At 41.4% G+C, this 24465-nt stretch overlaps 1 protein-coding gene across 1 annotated transcript; it reads left to right on the forward strand.

Annotated features, from left to right (window-relative positions):
- The first annotated feature begins 2816 nt into the window (after positions 1-2816).
- On the forward strand, positions 2817-10532 carry AWAT1 (acyl-CoA wax alcohol acyltransferase 1). Its single transcript, XM_080795705.1, has 7 exons — positions 2817-3014; positions 3933-4040; positions 4311-4381; positions 5438-5642; positions 6318-6489; positions 8015-8214; positions 8423-10532. The coding sequence occupies exons 1-7, from the start codon at positions 2939-2941 to the stop codon at positions 8575-8577; spliced, it is 987 nt and encodes a 328-aa protein (XP_080651831.1). The 5' UTR covers positions 2817-2938; the 3' UTR covers positions 8578-10532.
- Positions 10533-24465: the final 13933 nt, after the last annotated feature.

Below are 24465 nucleotides of genomic sequence, written 5' to 3' on the forward strand. Positions count from 1 at the left end.
TGGAGGGGAAGACAAACCACAAGAGACTGTGGACTCTGAGAAACAAACTGAGGGTTTTGGAGGAGAGGGGGATGGGGGGGTTGGGTGAGCCTGGTGATGGGTATTATGGAGGGCATGTATTGTATGGAGCACTGGGTGTGGTGCATAAACAATGAATCTTGGAACAGTGAAAAAATAAAATAAAGTTTAAAAAATGCCAAGGTCATAAAAGGAAAGATCAAGAAAGTATCACAGCTTGGAGGAGACTAAGGAGACATGATTATTCCATGCAATGTGAGACCTGGTAGAATCCTGGAACAGAAAGTGGACATTAGGAGAAAATTTTAGTGCAATTCAAATGAACTCTGATGTTAACAGCAATGTACCAGTATTGGTTTCTTACCTGTGATATCTTTACCTTGGTTATGTAAGATGTTAACATAAGCGTAACCTGGGCGAAGGGTACAGGGACACCACACTCTCTTGGCAACTCTCCCATAAGTCTAAAACTTTCCAAAATAAAGAGTTTAGAAAGGAAAATTTAAGGAACATTTCAATTCTTTTATTTTTTTAAAGATTTTACGTATTTATTTGTCAGAAAGAGAGAGCACAGGCAGGCAGAGTGGAAGGCAGAGGGAGAAGCAGGCTCCGCACCTGCCGAGCAAGGAGCCCAGTGTGGAACTCGATCCCAGGACGCTGGGATCATGACCTGAGCCAAAGGCAGACGCTTAACCGACTGAACCACCCAGCCGTCCCTAGGAACATATCAATTCTTTTAATGGGTAAGACTATGGTAATAAAGCCTTAGAAATGCATAGAAAGGATTACTTTAAATGTTAGGATAGGGTGGCTCAGTTGGTTAGGCATCTGCCTCTGGCTCAGGTCATGATCCTGGAGTCCCGGGATGGGGCCCCTCATCAGACTCCCTGCTCAGTGGGGAGTCTGCTTCTCCCTCTGCCCCTCACCCCGATCTCATGCTCTCTCTCACTCTCTCTTGCTCTCTTTCAAATAAATAAAATATTTTTCAAAATGTCTAAACTATCCAAAGCAATCTATAGATTTAATGCAATCCCTATCAAAATACCAACAGTATTTTTCACAGAACTGGAATAAACAACCTTAAAATTAATGTGGAACCACAAAGAATCCAGCTAGCCAAAGCAATTTTGAAAAAGAAAAAAAAAAGTTAGGGGGCACCTGGGTGGCTCAGTGGGTTAAAGCCTCTGCCTTCGGCTCAGGTCATGATCTCGGGGTCCTGGGATCGAGTCCCGCATCGGGCTCTCTGCTCAGCGGGGAGCCTGCTTCCTCCTCCTCTCTCTCTCTCTCTGCCTGCCTCTCTGCCTACTTGTGATCTCTGTCTGTCAAATAAATAAATAAAATTTTTTAAAAAAAAAGAAAAAAAAGTTAGGATAATGGTTATTTGTGAAGGAGGAAAAGGGTTATGACTGAAATGGGGCACATGAGAGTCTTCTGGGGTTTCATTTCTTTTTTTTTTTTTTAAGGTTTTTTTTTTTTTTAATTTATTTGCCAGAGAGAGAGAGGAGCGAGAGTGAGCACAAGTAGACACAGTGGCAGGCAGAGGCAGAGGGAGAAGCAGGCTCCCTTCCGAGCAAGGAGCCCCATGTGGGACTCGATCCCAGGACGCTGGGATCATGACCTGAGCCGAAGGCAGCTGCTTAACCAACTGAGCCACCCAGGCGTCCCCTGGGGTTTTATTTCTTGATGTAGGGTGGCTGCAAGGTATTTGTCTTCTAATAATTTATTAAGCCATACATTTATTTTAGCTGGTTTTCTGTATCTATGCTTTATTTTATAATGAAAAATTAAAAAGAGAGAGGAGTGCCTGGGTGGCTCAGTCGTTAAGCAGTTGCCTTCAGCTCAGGTCATGATACCATGATACTGGGGTCGATACTGGGATCGAGTCCCGCCTGGGGCTACCTGCTCAGCGGGGAGCCTGCTTCTCCCTTGCCCACTCCTCCTGGAATACTGGAGGTACTCTCCCTGCTTCTGTCCCTCTCTCACTGTGTCTCTCTCTGTCAAATAAATTTTAGAAAGTCCAAAAAAAAATTAAAGAGAGAGAGAATTAAGAGACATAACTTTCAAATACAATCAGTAATTCTAGTTTGGATCCTGATTCAAATCAACCAACTGTAAAAAGACATTTGAATGGGGACTAGATATTAGGTATCATTCAAGAATTACAAAATTTGTTAAGGGTAATAGTGGCCTCACTTTGGAAGAAAACATTCCTATTTTTGTATGCACAGTGAAGTATTTAGGGGTGAAATGACATGATATTTTAGAATTGCTTTAAGATACTCCGAGAAAAAAAATCGGGGCAATAGATGGAACAAGTATAGCAAAATATTAATAATTACTGAAGATGAACAAAAAACATAAACACAAAGATAAAAATTTGTTGCATTCCCTGGTTTTGTGTGTATTTGGAAATTCTTGTAGTAGCTAGTTAAAAGAGGGGGACATCCCAAGCCAGACTGCCTGAGGGCAATAGTCTCAACAAAAAGCTAAACTTAGGTCCTCCCCCCCACAAACCCCCCAGAGCTCCCTCCCCACTAGCCACCTCCTTGAGATCACAACCCCTGTAGTCTCGGAGAGTGGCCTGTGAAAGGCATTTCCCTTCTTTCGCTCTCTGAGTCCCTAGGACTAGATGGCAGTCCTTCTTACCTTTCCTCATCCTGATGTCTTAGTAATCTCAGGAAAGAGTCAAAGGGCAAATGGCCAGGGCCTAGGGCTCACACCTGATAGGGCAGTCCTTGGTACTCCAAAGCCTGCCTCTTGCAGTGGGTCGTAGGTGTGGGGCAGGACAAAGAAGGAAAAGGGCACGTGAAAATCCTCCTGACCATATACATTCACTATCCAGCAAGCTTCAAGAGGCTGGTGGCACCATTGTTTGGAAGAGTGTTCTGGGATCTTCATCTTCCTCGGGCTCCTGAGCAACATGCCTTGTTTCAAGCAGCCTACGCACTTCCAGAGTCTGATACTTCTGCAATGGCCCTTGAGCTACCTTGCCATATGTGAGTACTGATCCTACAGTGCCCGGCAAGAAGCCAGAGGCAGAGGCCAGGGCCAGATCTGGGGTGAATTTCATGCTCATGGGAAGTCTCATGTCTAACTTTTTATCATCTCAGATGGTATTACAGAGTAAAGTCAAGGAGTCTTGAGTCGTACCAGTATCCTGGAGAAGAAAGAGGTAGAGCCACAGGTGGTGGTAAGAACAGGCAGAGGGGTAGAACAGGGTCATGATGGATATGAATAGATCTGGCTAATTTCAGCCACTTCTTAACCCTCACAATCTGGAAAGGGGAAATGAGGCCCAAGGAATAGGCATGATACGCCTATAAGCGTAAGGAAGCATCGGGAGTGGGGCAGAAGAAGCATTAGAATTACAGACTTGGAGAAGTACAACCTGTGTTTAAACCATAGAGTTTTCTGTTCTGGGAGGGGGTGGGGTGGTAGCATGTAGGGAGATAGTGATAATGGGAGGGATGGTGAATGAGCAAGAGGATAAGAATGGTAAATGGGGCGGGGGTACCTGGGTGGATCAGTCCGGTAAGTGTCTGTCTTCAGCTCAGGTCAAGATCCCAAGGTCCTGGGATGGAGTGCTATCCCAGGCTCTCTGCTCAGCGGGGAGCCTGCTTCTCCCTCTACCTGCCACTCGCCTGCCTGCTTGTGCTGGTGGCAGGCAGGGAGCAGGAGTAGAGGGATGGTGAGTGGACAGCGATGATGGAGAATTAGAAATAGGGCTGGTGTATGGTAGATGATAAAGGAAATATTTGAAGGACAAGCAGACATGGATGCTGGACGGGCAGGAGCTGGACTGTGCAGAAGGCCATGACCAGAGCCTTAAGTAGTTTGGAGGGCTCTTAAGGGGGGGTGTACCTGGGCAAGTTCTGTTGGCAGCACAATTTTGACCTGACCTGCTCCCTCATCAGTTTGGATCTTGCAGCCATTATTCATTTCCTTGCTGTTTACATCGTTGTGGCCACTGCCAGTGCTTTACTTTACCTGGTTTTTCCTGGACTGGAAGACTCCAGAGCAAGGTAAGACCCATAGACCTAGAAAGAACACGGCCTAAGAATGTTCCAGCTTAACCTATGACCAGGGAGTCCCACTCACCATGCCACAGGCTTCTCATCCAAGTTCTCAGAGTCGCAGGACCTGGGCCAGCCAGGACTGTCTTGGGGTCTCTTCCTTTTCTACTTCTCTAGCAGAGTCATGGTCCCACCATGCTGTTAGGAAAGCCCCGAGAGAGTGGGAGGGATGGGGTTGCCACACACAGACACCATCCCCCACTGATATTTCTGTCTCAGGTGGCAGGCGTTCAGCCTGGGTAAGGAACTGGTGTGCCTGGACCCACATCAGGGACTATTTCCCCATCACGGTAAGTGTCTCTTTCCCAGCAACCCCCACAGTTCCCAAGATACTAGGCATTTATGCCAAATAACTAGGGTTGTCCATAAGGAAAACAAGACTACCAGAGAAGTCTCAGTGCAGCCTAGACATACTTCAAAACCTGACATTGCGGCTGGGGACTTGCTGCTCTGCCAGCATACTTTGGATGCCTTTAGCATGACCTACCAGATGACACAGACAGAAATGCAAATACAGTTCAGTTTAACAGACATTGATCGAAAGCCTACTCTACCACATGTTAGAGGTACAGAGAAGTGAGTAGGACGTGATCTGTCAGCAAGGTGCTCCCATCTAATGAGAAGGACAGACAAGTATGTATTTACAGTTTGGTACAAGTACACAAGTAGTTCAGAGGAGGGGTAAGGAAAAGCTTCACAGACGTGGTGATATTTTGGCAGGGTTTTCAAGTCCAAGTTTCAGGCAGAAACTGGAAGGGGTTTGGGAGGAGAAAATAACAGGAAGACAATGTAGAAATGTACTGCTATGCTGATCCTCAGAGCATTCTTTGGAGTAGACAACTAACACTGCCCCGATTTTTAGACCAGAGCTTGCCGATACCATGCATAAGGCTCACAGAGCCAAATGGCCGAAAACTACTTGCAGCCAGCCATGGGGAAGAGGCCCAGCAGTTCTAGCTGGCCCGGATCCTACCTGGTTTTCCAGGGGCTGAGGAGACCCATATCTTGGCCCCCTGAAACGCCCTCATGGCCTAGCAGTTGAAAAGCTCTGCTTTAGGGGCACCTGGGTGGCTCAGTCTGGTCATGACCCTAGGGTCCTGGGATTGAGACCTGTGTCGGCTCCCTGCTCCGCGGAAAAGTCTGCTTCTTCCTCTCCCACTCCTCCTGTTTACATTCCCTCTCTCGCTGTGTCTCTCTCTGTCCAATAAATACATAAAATCTTGGAAGGAAGGAAGGAAGGAAGGGCAGCTCTGCTTTAGAGAACACCCCGATCCCTGAAATGTCTTCAGCCTTGCTTCTTCACGTGATCATTTCACCACATCTGGCACTTCTCTCCATGACTGCAGATCCAGAAGACTAAAGACTTGTCGCCGGAGCACAACTACCTCATGGGGGTTCACCCTCATGGTCTCCTGACCTTTGGAGCCTTCTGCAACTTCTGCACTGAAGCCACAGGCTTCTCAAAGGTCTTCCCAGGCATCACTCCCCACCTGGCCACACTGTCCTGGTTCTTCAAGATCCCCTTTGTTAGGGAGTACCTCATGGCCAAAGGTACTTCGGACCATACTTACTGGAGCTTCTGACCCATTTTTTTCTGCTGGGAGACACACCTTTTTAAGGCTCATCCCCTACCTCTCAACCACCTCTCACCCATTCCCATCAGAGCATAGTAGTTAAAAGCATATGTTCTGGAGCTAAACTGTTTGGGTTTGAATCCCAGCTCTGCCACCTACTGTGTGGTCTTGATCAAGCTACCCATCTCACTTTCCTCATCTGTAAGGTGAGGCTAATGATAACAGACCAACCTCAGATTTGGTGTGACAGTTAAATGAGAGCATACAAGGAAAGCATTCGCTATGGTGTCTGCCACAGAGTATATGCTCAGTAAAGAATAACTTTTGCTATTTAGTGGCAACAGAGGAAAAGAAAAGAGTAAGATTATAGTTGAGATTCAGAAAGTCCTTCTGATTATCCCACTGGAAATCTTCCCACTATAGTTTTAACCTAGCGCTTCCTATGAAGTGGAGATATTGCTTCCAAGTGAAACACGTTGGGTTTGCCCTTTTCTCCCCACCCTTGTCCCCATCTCATTGATTTTACTTCCCAGACTTATGGGAACACAGGGTGCATAGACAGGCCAATGGGGAGTAGAGCAGAGGGTGTTCTCTCTCAGCCATTTCCACCCCTCCTTATATTACTCCTCTCTCTGCTCCTTGATCCTCTTAGGTGTGTGCTCTGTGAGTCAGCCAGCGATCGACTACCTGCTAAGCCACGGCACTGGCAACCTCGTGGGCATCGTGGTAGGAGGGGTGGGAGAGGCCCTTCAAAGTGTGCCCAACACCACCACCCTCATCCTCCAGAAGCGCAAGGGGTTTGTGCGCACAGCCCTCCAGCATGGGTGAGTGTTCCTCCCAGGGCGGGGGGAATGGCCTTCTCTGAGCAGTATCACCTGTTACATGATGTCAAAACGACTCAAACATGAGTCTTGTCCTCTTGGAACTTACTAGTGCACAAGGGAGATGGCCATGGCGTTTTTAAAAGGTTTAATGTCATCCACTCCTTCTAAACTAGCCAGACCGGTTCTCAGAAAGCCAAACCAGAAGCCCAGATTCATTATCATGGGGCTTGGCTAGGGCTCCCAAATATATACAGATGATGCCCACATCATCTCTAGCAATATCAATATCTGTATCTGTTTGTTAATGTAAGTGCAAGGGGCAGGTTGTACAGTATGGTGAGTATGTGCACAGAATCTGAAGTCAGGGACCCTGATTTGAAACCCTGGTTCCATAACTTACTGTGCATTCTGAGACAGATTACTTAACCATTCTGAGTCTTGGTGTTTTCCTTTTCATAATGTGGCTCTAATAATTGTACCTCCTCCATAGGGTCATTGTGGGGTTTAAATAAAACAACAAATGTGTCTGGCACACAATGAGTGGTAGATAATCACTAGCCACTCTAACTGAGGGGTAAAGATAGGAGGTAAAGAGCAGGTGCCAAGATGGAAACTGTGGGGTACACCATGACGTCAGGAGGCCAGGCCACTGAACACAGAAGTAATTGTCTTATTATAGACTCAAAGAAAAGTAGTTCATCCAAGGACCTTGCCTGAGTGGCCTGTTCATCAGTTTGGAACCTAATGTAGGGGAGAGAGTTCTGAGCAGGGAAGAAGGAATCCTGTGTTCTAGCCCAGGTCGTGCCACTCACTGACTGCCCAGTGAACTTTCCCTCTCAGAACCTGGGCTTGTGGATCTGTAAGATAAAGAAAATGCCACCACCCCCTACTGTGCCCTGCACTGTCTCTGCTGTGAGGATCCAAGAAGGCAACATACATCAGGATGCAGAGAGATGCCTAGTAACTCACAAAGATTTGTATAAGAGAGGCCATGCTCTCTGTACTCTCCTTTCACAAGTGGACTTCAGGAGCCTGATTCTCTACCTATGGCCTGAGAGGGACACAAATTTTCTCTTCTGTAATCTCAAGGGACAGAATAACTTATGCGTATTTCCTGTGGGGGATGGGCATATCATAATATATGTGTCTGTGTGATATTATCGTCATCTTTATGCTTCCTACTAGTAGAAACAGAATCAGATATTTCCCTGCATGCTGCATGACACTTTCTGGAAAATTTTCTTAACATGATACAGATTTCTGGGGATCTCTGCCCAAAACCCTCTTCCTTCCCTTCACCCCCATATTTCACCCTTGTGATCCTGGACCAGAGACAGCATTCTCACCGGACTTGAACATTTCAAGATGAGAGAGAGTCAATATGGGAGCCCTGTTTGGTGCAAGAAGAAATCCTTTATGTTGCAGGGATTTTACATAGCTGGGACCCTGGCCAGGAGCAAATGTTCTTCCTGAGCGGTTCTCAGTCTAGCCCATGTTTGAGAAATAAATTGGGGTTTTCCTTCAGGGCTCATCTGGTCCCCACCTTCACTTTTGGAGAAACTGAGGTATATGACCAGGTGCAATTCCATAAGGACAGCTGGATGTACAAGTTCCAGAGCTGCTTCCGCAGAATCTTTGGTTTCTATTTCTGCGTCTTCTATGGAAGAGGCTTCTACCCAGGCACCAGTGGGCTTCTGCCCTACTCGCTGCCTATTGTCACTGTAGGTAAGTGCTGCTTTCAGCCTCAAGACCACCTCAGCTCTTTCCTAACCTCAACCTCAGCCCTCCCCATCCCACCCCCACCAAAGAAAAGGGCAACAGAGAGGGAGAATCTGGGAGTGGACTTGGCAAGTGAGAGGATCCGGCCCAGGGAAGGAGGAGGTTAAAGGAAGAGAAGATCTAACACTTGCTCCTTCTCTTTTCCCATCTCCAGTTGGGGAGCCTTTGCTGGTGCCCAAAATTGAAAAGCCAAGCCAGGAAATGGTGGACAAATACCATGCACTCTATATGGATGCCCTGTGCAAACTCTTTGACCAGCACAAGACCCAATATGGCTGCTCAGAGACCGAAAAGCTGCTTTTCCTGTGACTGAATGAGCTTGCATGCCCAAGAAAATGTGCCTTGGAGAGGAGACTCATTTACTGCTAACCAAGAGGGGGAGAAAAGGAGATAAGGGAAGGCTATGTGTAGTAGGGGAGGACATTAAGAATTCTTTCCTTGTCACGAAGCCCTCATAGTTGCTGTCCTAAGGAGCTTCACTCAGTCATTCCACAGAAGGGAGCATCCTGAGGCCCCTCAGGCCCAGCCATGGGCATGCTAAGCACACACATGATTCCTTTCTAAGCCTAACCCCCAGGTCTTGAAGGACTCAAATGACAGCCAAACAGCCCAAGTAGCCCCCACTCTGGTGGTTGTTGTTGCTATTCGGTCATAATGCATATTTTAATTGGGAATTTTTTGCATTCCATAAGTTTAACCTGTTTAAAGTGTAAAATTCAGTAGTACTTAGTATATTCACAGAGTTGTGCAACCACTACCACTAATTTTAGAACATTGTTCAGCACCCCAAATAAGAAAGCCAATACACATTAGTGGTCACTCTCCATTCCTTCGTCTCTCCCAGCCACTAGCAAACACTAATCGACTTTCCATTTCTGTGGATTTGCCATTTTTGGACATTTAATATAAATGGAATCAGAGACTACATGGGTTTTTTTTAGGACTGGCTTCTTTCTCTTAGCATCATGTTTTCAAGGCTCACCCGTGTTGTGACGTGTATCCCTACTTCATTCTTTTTATGGCTGAATAATATCCCATTGCACATATACACAACAGTTGTCATCCAGTCAACCAGTTGATGGACTTTTGGGTTGTTTCCACTTTGGGACTGCTATGGATAACACTGCTACAACTATTCATGTACAGGTTTTTGTGTGGTAATCCAGAGTCTCCAAATATAAAGACTTCCTCATCTCCACAACACTAACAAGTGTTGCAAGCTAACAAGCATACCTTTCAGATAAATCGAGGGCAACTTACTCAGGATTACTTTTCATTTGGCAGAGGCATTTCACTTAGGTCACTTTGTCCTCAGGATGATCTGCACCATATCCCCAAGGTTTTTGCTACCATCCCAAGTCTACGGTGGGAAATCTACTTTATATCTATATTTTAAAGTCTTACTAAGTTCAGCTTAAAAGTTTTTCTTAAGGCTGTATTCTGAGAATTTTAAAAGAACAAATAAAAACACAGCTGTCTCTTCCTTCACAAGGCAACCAACAAAAGTCACATTTAATAACACAACAAAGGTAGTACACCTGAAATTAACATAATATTATGTGTCAACTATAGTAAAAAAAAAAAAGTAGCAAAGGAACAAGAGTTAAAAGACCATTTAAAAACTCATTCAACTCAATAGCCAAAAAACAAATAATCCGATTTTAAAGTGGGCAGAGGACTTAAATAGACATTTTTCCAAAGAAGACACCCAAATGGCCAACAGGTACATAAAAAAGATGTTCAACATCACTAATTATGAAGGAAATGAAACTTAAAACCACAATGAGATATTACCTCATACCTGTTAGAATTACTACTATCAAAAAGACAAAAGATAAATGTTGGCAAACATTTATGTGGAGTAAAGCAAATCCTCATGCACTACTGGTGGTAATGTAAATTGGTGCAGCCACTATGAAAAATAGATGGAAGTTCCTCAAAAAATTGAAAATAGAACTATCATGTGATCCAGCAATCCCATATGTGGGTATCTGTAGGAAATGAAATCATTATTTTGAAGAGATATCTGTACCTCCATATTCTTTGCAGCATTATTCACAATAGCCAAGACATTGAAACAGCCCCAGTGTCCACTGACAGATGAATGAATAAATCAGGTGTGGAATATAATGGAATAATATTCATCATTAAAAAGAAGGAAATCCTGCCATCTGCAACAACACGGATGGACCTTGAGGGCATTATGCTAAGTGAAATAAGTCGGACAAAGAAAGACAAGAACTGTATGATCTCACTTACATGTGAAATCTAAAAGAAAAAAAAAGGTCAAATTTATAAAAACAGTGTATAGAATGGTGATTGCCAGGGCCTAGGGGATAGGGGAAATGGGGCAATGTTGGCCAATGCCAATGGGTACAAATTTCTAGTTATAATATGAATAACTTCTGTGGATCTAATGTACAATATGATGACTATAATTAACAATGATGTATTATATACTTGAAAATTGCTGAGAAAGTAGATCTTAGGTGTTCTCACCACAAAAAATTGTAATTATGCGAGGTGATGGATATTTTAACTAACCTTGTATTGTAGACATTTTGCAATATATATGTATATCAAATTACATACCTTGAACTCACACAATGTTATACATCAGTTCTATCTCAATAAAGTGAAAAGGGGGGAAATTCTATTTTATTTTATTTTTTAAAAGACTTTATTTATTTATTTGACAGAGAGAGACACAGCGAGAGAGGGAAAACAAGCAGGGGGAGAGAGAGAGGGAGAAGCAGGCCTCCCGCTGAGCAGGAAGCCTGATGTGGGGCTTGATCCCAGGACACCAGGATCATGACCTGAGCTGAAGGCAGACGCTTAACGACTGAACCACCCAGGTGCCTTGGGTTTAGATTAGCTTCTTTTACTTTTCTTATTTCACACTTCTTAAATATTCAGTTTTGTTGGGGTCCCACCTATTCTCACTTTATACTGTTTCAGTCTGAAATACTTATTTCTTTTTTTTAAAGATTTTATTTATTTATTTGACAGAGAGAGAGAGAGAGATCACAAGTGGGCAGAGAAGCAGGCAGAGAGAGAGAGAAAGGGGGGAAGCAGGCTCCCCGCTGAGCAGAGAGCCCGATGTGGGGCTCGATCCCAGGACCCTGAGATCATGACCTGGGCAGAAGGCAGCAGCTTAACCCACTGAGCCACCCAGGGGCCCCTGAAATACTCATTTCTAACCCAGATTTCTCTCATAAGTAATTTTCCTCAAAACCAATATATCCAACTTATCAATCTCTAACAAACACTTTAACATCAACATTACCAATAGCAGATGAAACATCTTCCCCCTCCCAATCTCACATCTTATCACCAAATCCTGTTAATTTTACCACCTTAATATTAATCCATTGTGTCTTCTTCCCTTCTCCACTGTCACAACCTAGTCAAAGCCCTCACCAAAATTCCTAGACAATTGCCACTTGTTCTACTAGAATCCTCTCTAATCAATCCATTCATCACACTGGTGCCAGAGTGCTCTTACTAATGCTTAAGTCTGACTTGTTAGTCCTCTGCTTTGAAATCCTTTTTTTTTTTCTCCTACAATGCTTCTACCAGCATATCCTGAATTATGTTCTGGGTACCATTAATGTTCCATGGATGTTAATAAATATTGCATAGAAAAAAATTATTATGTGGTTAAATAACTGTAGGAGATGCTGGATTAAGCAAAGCTAGATAGGTGTATTTACTGAAATATTTTTAGAATCTTCACTGCGCTAATGGGCATTGTGACTATCCAAGAGGGAGTATTTAGTATTTCCCAAACTTACCTGACAGTGGAACCCTTGTTTCAAATAACACCTATCACCATTCCATGGAACATTTAGTGTTTCTCTAAATACAATCTTGCAAATGCTGGTCTACAAGATAAGGTTCAAACCCCTTGGTATGGTAATACAGAGAAAGTGGCTGATCTGATTTGGACGACCCTATCAGATTGGGAGAAGCCATGGTAGGAGTCGCAGGTCTAATTGAATGGATCAAAACCTCATAAGAGGTAAGCAAAAGGCAACTGAATAAAAGAGGAAATTGAATTTGAATTTTTCTCACCTCTTTGGGTAGTCCAGGAAGAGCAAACTGCGGCAGATTTTTTTCAGAAAAGAATCTCAAGGGGGGCGCCTGGGTGGCTCAGTGGGTTAATCCTCTGCCTTTGGCTCAGGTCATGATCTCAGGGTCCTGGGATTGAGTCCCGCATCAGGCTCTCTGCTCAGCAGGGAGCCTGCTTCCTCCTCTCTCTCTGCTTGCCTCTCTGCCTACTTGTGATCTCTGTCTGTCAAATAAATAAATAAAATCTTTAAAAAAAAAAAGAATCTCAAAGGCACACGTGGGAATGAGGCTATACCTAAAAGAGTAAAACAAAAACAAAAACAAAGTATTCCAGTGTAAGCTTTTGCTTTCTTATTAGCATCAACTGCATGCTCCTTCTTGAAAATTCATTCCCCCCATATCTTTTCTCTTCACCCTCAGCCTCTATGCCACAATGCAATCTCTTGCTCTCCCTATCTCTCCTCCTCCCTCCCTGAATACTTTTTAGATACTCTGATACTCTAAGGTTTTGCTCCTCACTCTGGATGTCACAGTAACTTTGTATGAAGTGATCATCAAAGGAACTAATCAGTAAGACTTAATCATGGATTGTGAGGGTAGCAAGAGACACTTACAAAGAGTGGCCAGGCTGGTGATCCTAGTGGGCCAAATGTACAGGGACCTTCAGAGGAAATTCTGGAGGCAGAAAGTGAGCAGAGTCCTTGAGTGATATCCAGAGCCCTGCCCCAAAGAGGGAAGATCCGTATTTACAGTCTGAGAGTTCAATGCTTCCCCATACATAATAGGTCCATCATGAAGTACAACAAAGACCCTTCATACTCTGACCCCTCTGAATTACCAGTCACTCCCTATCATGGTCTAAAGTAGTACACTGGACTACTTCATGTTTTCTGGATAATTTCACATTTCTTTGCCTTTGCACATGTCCTCTCTACATAGTAAAGCATATTCATCTTTTAAGACCACATCAAATACCACCTTCTTAGTGAAGCCTTCACCAGGCAGAATTAATAACCCCTTGATGCATTCTTCCAAAGGCTTTTGTTGACTCTACTAATGAGAACTCGATTTTACCAGTCTTCACTTTTGATTAACCCCATCAAGGGTGTAAAGGAGGAAATTTTCAGTTATACTTTCTCTGCATTTATGGATGAAAATCATATGGTCTTGCAGTATGTGCTTTGGAATTTCTCATATATCAAAGGTCTGCCATATAGTGTGATTGGAGACTTCAACACTCAGTTGTTAGAATATGACAAATCAAGTAAACAAAAAGCTAACCTTTAAAAAGTATGGAGCTGAATAATACAGCAAACAATGTAGGCTAGACTGTCAAGTGATAAGAACTTAATGATTAGGACAAGGAATTACACTTTCTTTTCAAGTGCACATGAATCATTCACAACTACAATTCAGTATTTGAATTCATTATATAATATAACATTATGTGTCAGCTATACTCAAAGGAAAAAAAAAGTGTTGGCAAGGATGTGGGAAAAGGGGAACCCTTGTGCACAGTTTGTGGGAATGTCAATTGGTGCAGCCACTACGGAAAACAGAAATATTATATGACCCAGTAATTCCACTACTGGGTATTTACCCAAAGGAAACAAAACTCTAATTAGAAAAGATACATTACCCCCTATGTTTATTGCAGCATTATTTAGAATAGCCAAGATATGTAAGCAACCTAAGTGTCCATTGATAGATGAGAGGATGAAAAGGTGGCATATATAGAATGGAACATTACTCAACCATAAACAAGAGTGAAATCTTGCCATTTGTGACAACATGGATGGGCCTAGAGTATATTATGCTAAATAAAATGAGTCAGACAGAGTAAGACAAATACCACATCATTTCACTTATCTGTGGATTCTAAAAAAAAAAAAAAGAAAAAGAAATGAGCAAACAAATACAGAGAACAAACTTGCAGTTACCAGGAGGAATGAGGAATCAGTGAAACAGATGAAGGGGATTAAGAGGTACAAATTTCCAGTTATAAAATAGATAAGTTACATGGATGAAAATACAGCATAGGGAATATAGTCAATAATTTTGTATAGTGAGAGATGGTAACTACATCTATTGTGGTGAGCATTGCATAATGTAGAGAATTATTGAATCACTATGTTGTACACCTGAAACTAATATAACAACATATGTCAACTATACTTCAATTAAAAAATAGCTTATTAAAGAGTTGGGTCAAACAATGTGAAGCCAATTTTTTGTACTACAGGATTTATCCAGAGCTTGTAACATCATAATGCCTACTGTGAATTTCTAAGAGGAAAGGGTTCTATATTCAATATCTATCAAATTTGTTGACCAAGAAAAGTTTTTTTCTTTTCTTTTTTCCTGAGGTACATCTCAAGAACCTATTGTGCTATGACACATTTTAGGAGACACTGCTCTAGTAAACAAAATCTAATATCTTGAATCTCATTTGATCAGAGGGCAGGAGTTAGCTTGTATTTCCTGCTCCTCTAAATATCCTGCTCTCCACCACAGAGAGATATGGATCAAGAAAAGAAAAAAAACTTTTATTTCGCAGGAAATTCCATTGCTTTTCAAATCAAAAGAAAGACTTTTTCTTATTCTCCTAATAAAAATTAAAATATTTTCCCTGCAAACCTTTCCCTTTTGAGGTAGAGTGTATCAGTTAGGACTGCATTTGACTCCATGTGACAGAAACCCTTTTGTGGTGGCTCAACAAAAGAGGTGTCTTTTATTTTGTTTTGTTTTAAAGATTTTATTTATTTGTTTGAGAGAGAAAGGGAGAAAGAGCGAGAGAGAGTGTATGTGTGAGCACAAGCGGTGGGGGAGGGGCAAAGGGAGAAGTGGACTCCCCACTGAGCAGGGAGCCCAATGCAGGATTCGATCCCAGGATTCTGGGATCATGACCTGAGCAGAGGGCAGACGCTTAACCCACTGAGCCACCCAGGCACCTCCGGGTGTTTTTTTTTTTTTTTTTTTAAACAAAACAAAACTCAAGGTAGCCAGCCCAAGGATGGGTCCAGTTGCACAAGATAATCCTTACAGCTTTCTGCTTCACACTTTTTTTAGTGTGTATTTTATGTCTTTATGGTTGTAAAATGGCTGCTCAATTTCTAAGCATCTTGTCTCTGTTCTACACAGGAATAAAGGGGTAAAAAACATAAGGCAAAAAACTAAAGGATCTAGTAAACTAAATTGTTTTCCTTTATTAGGAAAACAATAGCACTTCTAGAAACCCTACCCAGTAGATTTCTCTTAAATCTCATTGGCTAGACCTAGGTCACGTAGCCTTCCTGAGGTATACATTTGGGAAGTTGGATTTACTGCTGCCCCAAACAAAATTGGGGTTCTCTGAGTAAGGAAGATTGGGATAATAGGTATTGGGTAAGATACTGTCAGAGTCCATTACATATTGCTTGGCTTACTTCTGATTTAAAAACTGGTTTTCCCAGGGCACCTGGGTGGCTCAGTGGGTTAAAGCCTCTGCCTTCAGCTCAGGTCATGATCCCAGAGTCCTGGGATCGAGCCCCACATGGGGCTCTCTGCTCCGTGGGGAGCCTGCTTCCCTTCCTCTCTCTCTGCGTGCCTCTCTGCCTACTTGTGATCTCTCTCTGTCAAACAAATGAATAAAATCTTTGAAAAAAACTGGTTTTCCCATAGTAGGCTTTTGTAACACATTAAAGTACTTTCTGAAAGAACTCAAGTACAAAAACAGGATTAACAGTATATGATTTTTATCATATTTATTATGGACTTAAGCAACTTTTCAAAACCAATGACCTAATTAATCTTAAACAATTTAAATATTTCTTTTTTTAATAATTTTTTGATTATGTTATGTCACCATACAATATGTCATTAGTTTTTGATGTAGTGTTCCATGATTCAGTGTTTGCATATAACACCCAGTGCCCCATGCAATACATGCCCTCCTTAATACCCATCACCAGGCTCACCCATCCCCTCACCCTTCTCCCCTCTAAAACCCTCAGTTTGATTCCTGGAATCCACAGTCTCTCATGGTTCATCTCCCCTTCCAATTACCCCCCACCTTCATTTTTCCCTTCCTTCTCCTAATGTCCTCCATGCTATTCCTTATATTCCACAAATAAGTGAAACCATATGATAATTGTCTTTTTCTGTTTGACTTATTTCACTGAGCATAATCTCCTCCCATTCCATCCATGTTGATGAAAATGTTGGGTATTCATCCTTTCTGATAGCTGAGTAATATTCCATTCTATACATTCTATACACGAAAAAATGTTCATCATCATTAGTCATCAGGGAAATTCAAATCAAAACCACAGTGAGATACCTCCTTACACCAGTTAGAATGGCAAAAATTGACAAGACAAGAAACAACAAATGTTGGAGAGGATGTGGAGAAAGGGGAACCCTCTTACACTGTTGGTGGGAATGCAAGCTGGTCCAGCCACTTTGGAAAACAATGTGGAAGTTCCTCAAAAAGTTAAAAATAGAGCTACCCTATGACCCAGCAATTACACTACTGGGTATTTACCCCAAAGATACAAATGTAGTGAAAAGAAAGGCCATATGGACCCCAATGTTCATAGCAGCAATGTCCACAATAGCCAAACTGTGAAAAGAGCCAAGACGCTCTTCAACAGATGAATGGGTAAAGAAGATGTGGTCTATATATATAATTTAAATCTTTCAACTGCCTTGTACCCATTATGGAGAGTCTCTTGTAGCCTAACATCATCACTTCTCCTTCACATGGAAAGCTTTATAATGTCTGCATTTGACAATGCTTGCTACATAGTAAATCAATATTAGTAATTGTCAACTGTGTTTGAATATTCATCCAATAGACTTCTTGAGGACAGGGTAGGTGTCTGACTTATGTTCCCCCTGTCTAGCACATAATGGGTGATCAATAAATATTGTTGAATGAAGTGTATAAGTTAGTAAATATCTGAGGTGTCCAAGAAAACCTATCAGGGCTCTAATTTATCCAAGAAGATCCAGCCCCAGAGTAGGCAGGGATCAGCTTTCCAGAGAAGAAGATAGCAGAAAAACAGAAAGAGTCAACAACTGATTCAAAAGCAGTTTTGTTACTAGGACGTCTGGGTGTCTCAGTCGGTTGGCCATCTAACTCTTGATTTAGGCTTGGGTCCTGATGTTGGAGTTGTGATATGGGGGTCATGAGCTTGAGCCAAGCCTGTTCAGGCTTGGTTCTTGCTCAGCTTGAAGTCTGCTTCCCTCTCTCCCTCTGCCCCTCTCCCCTGTTCTCTCTCTCTCTCTCTCTCAAATAAATAAATTAAATCTTTTAAAAAGACAAAAGCAGTTTGTTACTGATTCTTCACATATTGGTAATTTTGGTAAACCAGAGATGGTTTCTACAACCTTCTATGAATCTTTAAACATTTTTGTCTTCAAATTTTGGGTTTTTTTTTTCATTTTTAATTTGTGAAGATATTGTCAAACCAGCAGAGCTGGCATAACTGTCTAAAAATGAATTAGAAATAAAACTCAAAAAGGTAGGAGGAAAAACCCCACATCTGAAAAATTCTGAATTACTTTTATCATTAAAGTTTTAAAAACTATTTTTTTTGTTCTTAGTTTTAAGTTTTTGTTTAAATTCCAGTTGCTTAACATATGGTGTAATAATTGTTTCAGGAGTAGAATTTAGGGATTCATCACTTATGAATTGTATGATTCATCATCATACAATTCATCAATTACATACAGGTTACAATGTTTATTTGAGATCTTTCTTGTTTCTTGAGGTAGGCCTATAGCATTATAAACTTCTGTCTTAGAACTGCTTTTGTGAGGCACCTTGGTGGCTCAGTTGGTTAAGCATCTGACTCTTGATTTCAGCTCACGTCATGATCTCAGTGTCTTGGGACCAAGCCCTGTGTCAAGCTCCATGCCTGCTTAAGATTCTTTCTCTCTCCCTCTGCCTCTCTCCAACCTTAAACTTGTGCTCTCTCTCTTTCTCTAATTTTCTTTTTTTCAAAAAGGAATTGCTTTTGCTGCATCCCCCAAATTTTATACCATTTTGTTTCCATTCTCATTTATCTCCAGGAAGTTTTAAATTTCCTCTGATTTCTTCATTGACCCATTGGTTGCGTAATTGCATGTTGTTTAGCCTCCATATGTTTGTGTTTTCTCAAGTTTTTTTCTTGTGGTTGATTTCTAATTTCATACCATTGTGTTTGGAAAGATGCCTGATATGATTTCAATCTCTTAAATTTTTAAATATTGTTTTGTGGCCTAATATGTGATCTATCCTGGATGATGTTCCACATGAGCTTGAAAAGAATGTATTTAACTAACTAGAATTTAAATTAAAATTTTTTAAAATTAAATTAAATTAAAATAAATTTTAAAAATTAAGAAAGAAAAGAGAATGTATATTCTGCTTTTTTTTTAAGATTTTATTTATTTAACAGAGAGAGAGAGAGATCACAAGTAGGCAGAGAGGCAGGCAGAGAGAGAGGGGGAAGCAGGCTCCCTGCTGAGTGGAGAGCCCGATGCGGGGCTTGATCCCAGGACCCTGAGATCATGACCTGAGCCGAAGGCAGAGGCTTAACCCACTGAGCCACCCAGGTGCCCCTCTGCTTTTTTTTTTTTAATGTAATATTCTGCATATATCTGTTAAGTCCATCTAGTTTACTTTGTCATTCAGAGCCACTGTTTCCTTATTGGTTTTCTTTCTGGATGATCTATCCATTGATGTAAGTGAAGTGTTATAGTCCCCTATTATTATATTATTGTTAATCTCTCCCTTTATGTCTGTTAATATTTACTTTATATATTTAGGTACTCCTATGTCGGATGCATAGGTATTTACAATTATTATATCCTCTTGTTGGACTTATCCTTTTATCTTTGTGTAATGCCCCTCTTTGTCTCTCATTACAATCTTTGTTTTAAAGTCTATTTTGTCTGATTTAAGTATTGCTATCCGAGTTTGTTTGTTCATTTGTTTTTTCATTTCCATTTGCATGGTATTTTCTTTCTATTCTTTCACTTTCAGTTTATATGTGTCTTTAGGTCTGAAGTGATTCTCTTGTAGGCAACATATAGTTGAGTCTTTTTTTTTTCATCCATTCAGTCTCCCTATGTCTATTGATTGAAGCATTTAGACCATTTACATCTAGTAATTATTGATAGGTATGCATTTTTTGCCTTTTGTTCATAGGTTTCTGGTTGTTTTGTAGTTCTCTGTTCCTTTCTTCTCTTGCTCTCTTACCTTCTGATTGATGTCTTTCTTTACTATTGTGCTTGGATTCCTTTCCCTTTGTTTTTTGCATATCTATTTTAATTTTAGTTTGTGATTACCATGAAGTTCATATATATCATTTTAAGTATATAACTTTTTATGTTAAATTGATGGTCACTTAGGTTTGAACACAGTCTCAAAGCACTATGTTTGTACTCTCCTCTTCCATGTTTTATGTATATGTTATCATAATTCCCATCTTTTTATTTTGTGAGTCCCTTAACTAATTTTTTATATAACTGATTTTACTACTCTTGTCTTTTAACCTTCATACTAGCTTCATAAGTGATCAGTTTACTACCTTTATTATAAGATTGCTTTTGCTTGTGAAATGTTTTCCTTTTATAAATTTCTTATTTCTAGTTATGACCTTTTTTTCTGCTTAAAGAGGTCCCTTTAACACTTCTTTTAAGGCTGGTTTAGTGGTGATGAACTCCTTTAATTTTTTTTGTCTGGGAAACTCTTTATCTCTCTTCTAATTCTGAATGATAACCTTGCCAGGTAGAGTATTCTTGGTTGTAGGTTTTTTTCTTTCAGCACTTTGAATGTATCATGCCACTTCTTTCTGACCTTCAAGGTTTCTGATGAAAAATAATCTGATAGCATTATGCAAGTTCCCTTGTATGTAACTAGCTGCTTTTCTTTTACTGCTTTAAGATTCTCTCAATTTTTTTAAAGATTTTTTTTATTGTCAGAGAAAGAGAGAGAGCAGAAGCAGGGGGAGCAGCAGGCAGAGGGAGAGGGAGAAGCAGGTTCCCCACTGACTGAGGAGCCCAACGCAGAACTCAATCCCAGAATCCTGTTATCATAACCTGAGCTGAGGGCAGATGCTTAACTGACTGAGCCACCCAGGCATCCCTATCTCTCCTTATTTTTAATCTTTGATATTTTAATTATTATATGCCTCAGTGTTGATGAACCTGATTGGGTTCATCTTGTTTGGGATTCTCTTTGTTTCCTGGACATGGATGTGTTTCTTTCTCCAGGTTAGCAGGCACAAGCTGGGAGTTCTGGGGCACTCTGCACTGGTACTATCCTTGTAGAACAGCTGGAGATGAAGTGGACACAGGTGGGAGGGGGTTTCCAGGATGCTCCATGTAGGGGCTGCCTTGGCAAGTTGGCTGCAGCTGAAGTGGGCAAAAGGCTGGAATGTCCTAGAGAGCTTTGTACCCATGCCACCTAGGTGAGATGGCTGGGGTTGTAGTGGACACATTCCAGGGGTGTCCGGGTATACACCACACTGAGGCAACCTTGGTGGGAAAACTGGAGCTCAGGCAGTCAAGAGTAGGGGAGGCCACCTTGGGAGAATGATTGGAGCTGGTGTGGACTAGGGTCCCTGGTCTCATCACGGCAGCAGCCCAGTTAAAATGCCCAGACACTATTCTACTCTGCAGCATCAAGGTGGAGGGGGGAAATAAACAATGGTGCTCACCAGCATCTCCAACCCTGGAGAGAGTTCCAGCAGTTCTCCTACTGTTTAGGGAATGTTCTAGCATTAGTTCACTTATAGTCTAGCTACCCTTTAAACTGAGGCTTTTTTTCTGTGCCTGAGGGCAGGCAAATCTATGCACAGTTTCCTCAGTGTTATCCTTCTCCACTGCAGTTTGCAGCATTGCTGTATCCCAATCTCTCCTGCCATTTTCTGTGTGGTCCCTCTATCCTTTGCTGTGCTGAAGTTGTTCAGTCAGCCCCCAGTTCTTCTTCAGGAAGAATTGCTCTATATGTAAGTGTAGATTTCCATGGGAGGAAGTGAGTTCAGGGTCTGCCTATGTCACTAGGTTGGACCCTCCCTTCTAATCCAACCCCTTAAAAACTTAATAATATGTATTACTGTCCCAGAATATGTGTTTTGGGAAACTGCAGGAGAGAAATGAATAAAGACAGAAACTCGTAAAAATCAAACTAGTTTATATTTTCAAAGAACCAGAGCAATGGCTACCTTCTGAAAGAAATCCAGCAAGATCAGAGTGTGTAAAGAGAAACATTTTATTCACATTGGAGATAGTTATTGGTGTAGTAAAGGGGATGAGGCTTACAATGAGCAGTAAGTTAAATATCAGTAAGAAGTAAATAAATTGAACAGGTGCCAGAATTATAATGCTCTGAGATGGCATTAGTTGATTTATCTCTTTAGTTTTTCCAACTACATCTGCTTTCTTCTTCCCATCAGTAGTTCCAAAAGCATGACTAGAGCCTTGAACTGTGGTACAAAATGTACAGTAATAGCCAGCTATCCCCAAAAAGGATTTTACCTTCTTATTTGTCTCAAAGAGTTCTCACATTTTAATAATTTACCCTTTGACTTAAGGAAAAATAATTTGTCTCCTTCCCACTTTGTGACCAAAATACATAAACTCTGGCAATCAAACATACACCAAGGCGCCCTCATAGACAGACTCACTCTTTGGTTGTACTCGAGTATTTTCATACTCCCTTTTGGTGACAAACCACAGCTCAGCTCATACAAGAAATATAATGTCTGTAGGTTATGGCAAGTAACTCATTCAGTGGGTGATTCTGAAATCGTTGGAAAGAGGTAAAGTCGTGTAGGAACTAAAAGGGAAGGAGGAGTGTAAATACAGGTAAACAGATCTTGATTACAAAAACTATTTGAGATTGGCCTCTTTAGTTAATGTCATTAGCTAATAGCTTTTGTATGTAAGCTGGCAAGGAATCAAGTATTTTTTAATTATCTTTCTGAGAGATGATCTTTCATGAATTCTCTTACACATTCACTGTTGCTTACTTCCTTGTTTTTCTTTTCTTTCCTTTCAAAGATTTTTTAAAAATAACTTTTATAAGGCCCTGTCTTTGAAACTCTCTTCTCCCTTGAGGCTATGCCAAATTTTCAATATCTTCCCTCCCAGTTCATCACTGTGGTCATCTCTCAATAATCAGTTTTTAGCCTTCTGCTGCTCACTCTCAAGGGTTCAGGGTTTGTTGTGATCTTAACTATCACTTCCAAGCAGCACCAAAACCAAATCTAGAATTCTGGTTCCTCATCCAACTACACTAAAGTTGAGAGCTATTGAAAAGGGGTTCCCACTCACAGGAATTGTAAATGATGTTTCTTCATCTATTACTCCATTGACACTTCACGACAACCCTGCTAAATGAGTATCACTATCCCAAGTTTGCCAACGAGGAAACTGAATCTCAGAGAGATTAACTTGTCTGAGATCATGCAACTAATGAGCAGCAGATTGAAGAAGCCAAGTCTGTCTAAATTTGCTTGTTCTCTCTACTACTTCTCATCACCTTCTTCACCAAAATGCTGGCTTTCATCACATCAGTGAAAGAGAGTAAAGTCCTAGGTGCACCCTGGGTGAAGCATTTGGCCTAACTGGGGATTATGGGATGAAGTAGTAGGATACATGAGGAAAGTGAAATCTCAAATGTGTCATCTTCTCCTCCTCTCCACATCCACATTGGCTTTAGGGTAGGCCAGCTAGTGAGTAACCAATGTAGTGGGATATGAGAGATGCTGAACAGGCCCACTTTCCTTCACAATGTCTTTTCAATGCCCTCCCTATCTCCACTGTTCCTAAAGTGCCCTTAGATCTTTAGGTTTCTTGGGGTTCCTGTGGCCTCTTAACATGGAACTATGCCCAGGAACAGAAACACTAAGTTGAATTATTGACATGTAATCATTCAGCAAATGTTTATTAGCATCATTTATTAAGCAAATGGGATGATAGAACAACAACTGTTTATATTTGGCTAACTCTCTAGATTTGCAAAGCCTTACCACAATTTGAAATACTTAAAGCTGGGATTATGATCTTCATTTTACGGGTGATGAAATTATAACACAAAGACTCACCCAAGTAACACACCTAAGCCCCTCTTTCATAATCAGGGCTCAACCTGGCTCGTCTGATTTTAATCCTATCCTCTTTTCTCCTATCACAGTAGCTCAAGGAGTTTACAGTAGGGAACTCAAAGCAAACATACATAAAGAGTTAAATAGCAATAATAATATAATTTCAAAAGACAATAAAAGTGCCGGGTGACTGATATAGACAATAATTACTGTAGGAGTGACCAGGAAGGTCACTGTGGGTAAGAGTCACCATACAAGGCCTCAACAAGGAAGTAAGGCTTAAGCCTGCCCTTGGAAACTAGGTAGGAAAAAGACAGTGGGAGAAGAAAGGGAAGGGATCTAGTGTGGGGAGAAGGAAGAATAAGGGTGCAGAGCTGAGAAAGTGCAAGTCTTATTTGAAGAAAGAATGAGAAGCTCAAATTAGCTGGAGAAGAAAGGCTTGTACTGGGGAGGAATGGAAAATAAGGCTGAAAATTCTCTCTTTCATTTCTGACTTAAGGATTTCAACTTGTCTTGTAGACAATGTGGAGCCATGAGAGAGTTTTAAGTAAGAGAGTGAAACTGTGAGAGCAGTGTTAGGGCTGACTAACCTGGTAGTATGCATTATATAGGATGCATTTGTGTGAGGAGAGACTGGATGCAAGAAAGACCCATTAGGAGGCTGTAACAGTCAGTCACGGATACGGTGACAATAGTCAGTATTAGAATTGTAGCATTGGGATCATAAAGGAAAGATGATTATAATCGACATGCTAACTAAAGAAAGGTCAGAATCTCCTGAAATAGAAGAATTGAAGTTACCTGAGTGTTTTGGGGAAAGAAGATGGCATGAAAAAAAAATGATCAAAACAGGTAGGGAAACTGGTTTAGTAAGTTTTGACATCTTGGGTTGGAAGTAACAATGAAAGATCCAAGTGAAACTGTCCAGTGGGCAACTGAAGATATAGAGGTGGAACTTGGGAGAAAGGCCAGGCTAGAACTGAGTGGGCATGGCGTAATGGAAGGAGGTCTTGGAGTCAGGGGACCTGGGGTCTAAGCCTAGTTCTTC

The sequence above is a fragment of the Martes martes genome (genome assembly GCF_963455335.1).
Source record: "Martes martes genome assembly, chromosome: X".
NCBI lineage: Eukaryota > Metazoa > Chordata > Mammalia > Carnivora > Mustelidae > Martes > Martes martes.

What these genes read in the sequence shown, in the direction of transcription:
- AWAT1 (XM_080795705.1), top strand. Translation starts at nt 2,939, where the DNA reads ATGCCTTGTTTCAAGCAGCCTACGCACTTCCAGAGTCTGATACTTCTG. An exon ending in CTTGAGCTACCTTGCCATAT is followed by an intron (nt 3,015 to 3,932) that starts GTGAGTACTGAT and finishes CTCCCTCATCAG; the next exon opens with TTTGGATCTTGCAGCCATTA. An exon ending in CTGGAAGACTCCAGAGCAAG is followed by an intron (nt 4,041 to 4,310) that starts GTAAGACCCATA and finishes TTTCTGTCTCAG; the next exon opens with GTGGCAGGCGTTCAGCCTGG.